General features: G+C 42.6%; 1 protein-coding gene across 1 annotated transcript in view; it reads right to left on the bottom strand.

Moving 5' to 3' along the window:
* Window positions 1-224: 224 nt before the first annotated feature.
* The window catches only part of DNAH3 (dynein, axonemal, heavy chain 3), a 230,099-nt gene continuing 222,680 nt past the window's right edge, over window positions 225-7,643 (bottom strand). Inside the window, exons 59-61 of the mRNA XM_006892705.1 lie at window positions 3,331-3,535; window positions 2,503-2,640; window positions 225-578 (exon numbers count right to left, since the gene is read on the bottom strand). Of these exons, the coding sequence (XP_006892767.1) occupies window positions 225-578; window positions 2,503-2,640; window positions 3,331-3,535 (697 nt within the window). The remainder of the gene's footprint in view (window positions 579-2,502; window positions 2,641-3,330; window positions 3,536-7,643) is intronic.

The following is a 7,643-nucleotide window of genomic DNA, read 5'->3' as shown; positions in this document are numbered from 1 at the left end:
GATCACTTGTAGCTATTTGATTTGGGGGAATTCCACACCCTCTCCGCGTCATGGTTTCTGTAACCACAGAATGACTAACAGTAATACTTTCTAGGGTTGCTCCGACACACCTGACTCAGCAAGTCATCACCATCATCGCATCCTATGTGACTCTCAAGAAAGGAAAAGCCAGGATGAAGTCAAGAGGGAAGTGATTTTAATTTTCTGGGCGGAGACCAAGGCCATCAGTCATCCAGCTGGCACAGTGAGGCCACCCCTCGGTTTATCCAGTGCTTCTGGGGCCTGTTTGTGGGAAGCTCAATGGAGAGGACGTAGTTGGTGGAATGGCCTGTGGTGGAGAGGGTGCCTCTCCGAGCGCTCGTTTTGTAGACTGGACACTGGTAAATGTTCTCATGCAGAAATGTAGCACTGTCTCCAGGTTTCAGCCAAATGATGGGTAGTGGGTCATGGAGGATTTTGGGGAGAGACTCTCCAATCCGCATCTTCTTCCTGTCCCAGCGGCCACCTTCTAAAAAGAGTCCCTTAATGTAGGCCCCATTTTCTGGATTCTTCTTCATTTTTGTTTCTTGTTTGGTCACCTGGAGGAATGAATGGAAAGTTGTGAGTTTCATCACCCACCATTTTCCTAAATGGAGCAATATTAAAAACTTGCAATCTACTGGTACCCAAAGTGGAAGCTGCCTGCGGTGCCTTCCTCTTTCAGGACTGAGGCATCTGATGACAAGAGTCCTGCCTGCCTGTCATACACAGGCTGGTCTGATTCTTAGCATGCTGCCCTTGTGCATGGTGGGACAGAAAGAGTGAGTACTAAAGTACGAGTCAGGACTTGCTGTAACTAGTTCAGTGGCCTTGCACAATCCTGTCCCTTTCTGGATCTGTATCTATAAAGTGAAAGGTTATATTCAAATTATAATAGTAAAATAAAAAAAATAAATGATAGCGGTAAAATGGTTCTGGGAGGTCATGGTGGGCTAGAAGCCTGGATGTGCTGTTGTCAGCTTTTGTGGTGTAAATACTCCCAACCATAGTCTCTTTTCAGGCTTCCAATGATTAACAACCAGCTCATAACATTTCTGAAAATGTCACCAAAAAAAATGGCTCTGGTGAGCTGGTATGGGCTATCTCCAGAATACTACTGTGAGGTAAAGGAGAGAAATTTTAATCCAGTCAGTGGGAAATGGCCTTTAAAAAACAATAACCAAGCCAAAAGCCCAATGTCATGGAGTCAATTGCAATTCAGAGTGACCCTAAAAGACAGAGAGCTGCCCCATCATGTTTCATGGGCTGTAAATCTTTATGGAAAGAGTCTGCCCCAACTTTCTCCCATGGAGAGGCTGACAGGTTCAAACTACCCATCTTTGTTGGCTACCAGCAGAATTCCTTAATGACTACACCACCAGGATACCTAAAAAATGTTCCCGGTATAAGAAAATATGGATTGGTTGAGCTTACGCGGACTTAAAGAGCATATATTAAATTCATTCAAGTTCTAATGTCTTATTGTGAATGGACTGTTTTCCCTGTATCTACTTCTAAGTATTTATTGCTAGAGTAGGAAAAGACTACTGTTTTTCTGTATATTTTACCTGTATCCAGTTACCTTAGTGGAGTCTTCTCTTAATTCTCATAGATGTGTTTTTAGAGTGTTTTACTGGGGTTTCTTTGAATATACTCATTTCAGAATCAAAAGGACCACTTTATCTTTTATTCCAGTGCTTATCCCAAATATTATCTTTTCTTTCTGCATTCACTTTGGCTAAACTTTGCCTCAGGGAGCTCTGGTGGCTTTCAGTGGTAAAGAGTTGTGCTGCCAATTTGAACCACCACCAGAGGCAGGCAGTTCAAATCCACCAACCGCTCTAAGGGAGAAAGATGGACAATCTCTGCCTTGTGGATATAGCTCTGTAAACCAGCTGGGAGTCAACTGTGAATTGGTTCCTACTTGAGGAGACATAACAACAATAGCAAACATTGCCTTAAAGGCCCATTGAAAATTCATTTCCCAATCACAAGTTCATTTGTAAACTAACTTGAGATCTTATATATTGCAACTAGTTTGTAGCTTCTGAGGTTGGAGCTTTAAAATTCTATGATGCTCTGTAAAAGCCCCTCTTTCCACTTCCTCTCCATATACGATAAACAGACCTGACTATTGACTACTCCTTTGACTTTATTTCAAGCTGGGAATTATCTAAGACCTTTAATCTTCTTCACAATGAGCACGACATCATGCTGAATAGAGAGCCCATGCAGATGTCTTCATTTTTCTTAGTACAATGACTGCAGAATTTTCCCCAAGAAAGGTGCATTTATATGTGCACAGAAACAAATCCTCAGGAATATAATGACAATAGCTATTGTAAGTCTTGCTAAATACTTCATTTGTGCCATTTCAAAAACATTTGGTCCTTAACACATCCAAATGTTAGGGCTTGTACAGGAACGATTAACATTGCTTCCTCTGGTTGTCTGCTTGAGCTGGCCTAACCCAAAACATCTTACCTCAAACTCAAACCCAATGTGGTCGATGGGGATGGTATATTTCCGGGCATAATTCTGTGAGACTCCAGTCAAAAAGGACTGTGTGAAGTAGAATCCGGAGATCCAAAAGACTACAGGGGGCCCCTTGTCAATCCATTTCTGGAAGGGCAGGATAATAAAAAATTCAGAACCAACAACACATTAAAGGCCATTCAAAGACATCCTACACGGAAATATGCTTTTCTTGATTTTCCTCAAAAAGGCAACACTCCCATTTTAGCTTATATTTCTTTACTTTTGCTAGAGATAAGGGTACAAAGAAAAATACTTCTACCTTAGGAAAAGTACAAGTACAAGCTGGCATCAGAGAGATAATAAGAAGCGGCAGGAACTGTAGCAGCAGAGAAACGTACCTTGTTTAAACTAAGAAACAGAGGCTCATCACTAGAAATTGTTACCATGCAAGAATGCAGGCCCATTGTTTCAGGTCTTTATCCTTTTTTCTTTTTTGGCAGGAAAATGTGTTTTTATGTGTAATAAGCCAGTGTTTGCATGCTTGCTCCAAAGCTTTAAATTATCAGACAGTGAAACCACACATATTTATTGACCAAATCTGGAAGATGAGACACTGGTTTGTGACATTTAGTCTAACTCTTACCTCTACCTCCACACATCTCTGAAAAGCTTTCCTCCTGTCCTCAACTCTGGGAAGACTGTTTCCAGTTGATGTTCAATCTAGGGTGCTACATGGATGCCCCCCCCCCACTCCCTCTGTGTCTTTAATCTGTCTTTTTGGAATGCCTTCTCTGAATGAGTACCATGTGCCCAGTCACCCTGGTTCCCAGATACCTGGAAGAAAGTCAAGCGGGCCAGCAGATCAGTCACATAACCCCCCAGGGGCTTCAGAGATGGGTAGGACTTGGCCATCCACATGGCAGGCACTTTACCCACGAGCATGCTGTTGAAAACATCCTCCAGTTCCGAAGACATCAGGACCTGGCCTTTGATGGCTCGGCCAAGATCCATGAGGCTTCCGCGAACTACTTCGGTTAGCCTGCAAGGACAGAGGAGATGGACGACTCGGCTTGACTCTCCATTCCACCAGAACAGCTGGTGGCTTAGTGGTAAGGAGCTGTGCTGCCAACTCAAAGGTACACAGTTCAAATCCACCAGTTGCTCTGAGGGAGAAAGATGGATAGTCTCCTCCCAATTTCCTGCCTCTGAAAAACCACTGGAGGGTCAGTTATGAGTTGGTTTTGAGTAGAAGCACACAACAAAAACAACAATAACATACTGACTCCAGGGATCCTTTTAACAGATCCTTTCCCCTCTTAAAGGTCATTCAATTCACATTCATGATCTTTCAAAATTTTAGAGAAAAATATTAAACATCCCTTACCTTACTACCTAAAGATTAATCTGCTGTTTTTTAAATTTGCCCAATTCAATAAATAGTGAACAGAACCATCTGTGCTACTTACTGCAATGTGTCCTATTTTATTTACTTCTCCACTACTATTGAATTTCTAGATGATTGTTTATTCATGTATGTATGAGATTAATGTCACTATAAAGAACAGTGTTAGTTAGGGACACCTATCCAACTTTCTAATTATTTCCTTACATAAAAGTAGAATTTCTAAGGTAAAGAGTATGTTGTAACTGTTGTTGCTGATACATGCCACTGAGTCAGAGCTGACCCTCCAGTGGGTTTTCAGAGGCAGTAAATCACTCGGGAGGAGATTGCCCATCTATCTCCTAAAGAGCAGCTGGTGGATTTGAACTGCGCGCCTGTGGAATTGCAGCTTCTGGGTATGTATAATTTTAAGGCTTTTAATCTATACTTTTGGAAGCAGGAGTGGCATCTACTTCCATAACAACTTGCCTTTGGAAACCCTATGAACTTGGAGAGAGGACAAAAGTTATACAGGAGGTGTCCAGCACTTTCTTTCATAGGGTTACTATGAGTCGCTTGCGACTCGATGGCACTTAACACCACCACCACCACCACCAACAGCATAGAAAGAGAGAGCAGTGGGCCTAGCGGACGGAAAGCCATGCTCCCAAGCCAAAGGTAGGTGACTCTACTCTGCGGCCCTCAGGCCTGGCTTTAACTGTTTTTGGTGAAACATTCTTCTAGGTCATGTAACCCTGGTATGTCCACTTGCTGGACAGAGGTAATTCGTGGTTACTGTGAAGCTGAACATTGTGACACTGAGGAGTCAAATGCGAGAATGGTCACCTACGGTGGACAGTGTTTGGTGGAGCTCCCCGATTAAAACAAACTTGGAAGCAGGAGTGGCATCCACTTCCATAACAGCTTGCCTCTGGAAACCCTATGAACCTGGAGAGAGGACAAAAGTTATACAGGAGGTGTCCAGGACTTTGGTTCATAGGGTCGCCATGAGTCACCTATGACTCAATGACACTTAACAACAATAACAACAACAACAATCTATACTTTCTTCCCCCGGCCCTTTCCTTAGAATATACACAGCAGAACATACACCAATCCACAAAAAGTTCTCCTTTAAATAGACATTGGGGTGCATGGAAGGTAATGGAAGGGTGGCCTGGGCAAAGCCAAGTTCACTTCCTTTGATCAGGACTCTGTGTTCTGAGGCCTCACCAAGCTTAGAGGGAATACACCTGACAGAGCCAATGTGTCTTCCACCAGAGAGTTTGAATTGCAAGAGATGTATGGAATCTCAACCAAACAGAATGATCAAAACAGGGAAAGGGATTTCTGAGTGTGTGATATCTCAACCTAAGGTTCAGACATTTGATGTACACACTCATTCACAGCCTCTGATTCTGACTCACAGCAACCTTCAATCAGATTTCTGCAGCTATAAATCTTAATGGGTGGAGACTGTCCACCATATTTTGGTTCACAGAAACTGTCTAACATATTTTAGCTCACAGTGTAAAACCCTTATGGATACGGACTAGAATCACCAAAGCTCGCCTACCATCAAAGGACTTATAGCCACAGACGTCTAATGCTTCCATCTAAAGATCAACTTGCAAAAAACCTTTTCCCTTCTGTAAGGACAGGTAAAGAGACACAGTAGTTAAGGGCTCCACTGCTAAATGAATAGTTGGCCATTCAAACCCGCCAGCCACTCCAAAGGAGAAAGATACGGCAGTCTATTCTCATAAAGATTATTGTTGTTGTGTTCTACTGAGTTATAACGGACCCATAGCTGACGCTCCAGGAGGTTTTCAGAGGCTCTAAATTGCACGGAGGACACTGCCTGTTTTTCTCCCACTGAGCAGCTGGTGAATTCGAACCACGTACCTTGCATAGAAGTGCAATTCCTTACCTCTAAGTCACCATTGCTCCCTCCATTAATATTATGGCCTAGAAAACCATCGGGTAGCTCTATCTACCCTGTTACATGGAGTCACTGTGAGTTGCTTATCAACTTGATGGCAACAACAGCAACAATATTCTTGCAACTATAAGCTTAGCTAATTTTGAGGTTTTTAGAAACCCAGGAAGGAATAATTTCTTTAGAAGACACAATAATGTTTTCCCCAAATTGCAATCTGAACTGCCACCCAATCATTTTCAGTTTCTCATATGAATGGGTGAATAGTTTTTTGGGTTTGGGGTTTTAGTGTGTGTGTGAATAGTTTTTGAAAATGTGATTCAGCTCAATTCATGCCATGGAGTTAGAAGCAACTCATAAGCTGATCCTCCAGCAGGTTTTCAGAGGCAGTAAATCGCACAAGAGGAGACTGTCCATCTCTCTCCTTTGCAGCAGCTAGTGGATTCTAACTGACTGCATTTGAGTTGGTAACACAACACTCTACCCACCATCTGACACAATTAATCTTGATCCAACCTAATAAAAAGAAAATAATTCTATTGTTACTGAGTTGATTCTACTCAGAGTGCATGCGGTCTCTATGGAAAGAACCCTAGTAGTGTAGTGATCAAAAGACTTTGCTGCAAACCTCAAGGTCAGTGGTTTGAACTCACCAGTTGCACCTAAGGAGAAAGCTGAGGCAGTCTGCTTCCATTCATTTTGCAAGAACCCTAAGAACCCTATGAGGCCATTCTATTTGGTACCATATGGTCCTAATGACTTAACAGCAGACGGCTGCATTTTACTCCTGCAGAGTAGGAGCAGGTGGGTCAGTGGACCCCCTGACTTTGTGGTTAGCAGTTGTGTGCATAAGCTCTCCTTTAGTCCTGATTACTGTGGGTAAATAGAATTGCTATTGTCCTTTCCTCTTATATTACAAAAGTCAGTGGTAAAGTGTCTTGGGGGTTCCTGAAACCACTAAAGAAGGGCTCAACTGGGTTCCAGCCTTAAGGGAGACTGGGGAGCAGAGGAAAGAAGCCATTACGCTTGCTGTCCAACTGGACAAAAGAGAATCACAGCCAAGGAGTCTGATTGTTGTGTGGGAACTGACCCATAGCTAACCCTCCGTTGGGTTTTCAGAGACAGGAAATCACACAGAAGGAGACTGTCCATCCGTCTTCCAAGGAGTAACTGGTGGATTCAAACTGTGAGCCTTCAGGATTGCAGCACAGATTCTGACCACTAGGCCACCAGAGCTCCCTAATGAGACTTACTCATAGCAAAAGGTAGCAAGGTAGCATCTTGGAGCCTTGTATCCACACCTTTGGCTTGGTTTCCCGTATGGCCAACTGTCAAAGAAATTCACCTAAAGAAGAAATTCTCTATTTAACGTGATTTTGCATCCTGGTTAAGTCCATGGGCTCTAAATCTGGCTTCAGACACCCTTTTGCCACTGAATAACTGTGTGGCTTTGGGAAAATGACCTAGCCTTTTGGTCTCAATTTTCGTCATGTGTAAAGCGGTGTTGGAGGCAACCTTGAGACCATTAAGAATTAGATGGTGTCCAACAAACACTGCTGACAACTTTGAAAAAGATAACAATAGAAACTTGCTGCTAGAGTAGGAGGGGGAAAAATATAGAACAAAACTCAAAATCATAAAAAAGACCAGGTTTACCGTAGACACAATGGGGCTATAGATGAGACAGTGGGCTTGTGTTAGTATTCAAAGCCTCAGAAACACAATGGAGAGTTTCCATGAAGCAAGTCAACGCAAGTGGGTTTAGTTGGGCTTTTTATTTTTCCCTTTAAACATTTTTCCTTTTATTTTTTATTGATATTTTAATAA

This window comes from Elephantulus edwardii, unplaced genomic scaffold, assembly GCF_000299155.1.
Source record: "Elephantulus edwardii isolate Elephantulus edwardi_28Jun2011 unplaced genomic scaffold, EleEdw1.0 scaffold00117, whole genome shotgun sequence".
NCBI classification, from domain to species: Eukaryota; Metazoa; Chordata; class Mammalia; order Macroscelidea; family Macroscelididae; genus Elephantulus; species Elephantulus edwardii.
Note: the sequence above shows the minus strand (reverse complement) of the source record. Positions and strands in the feature narration are given on the sequence as shown.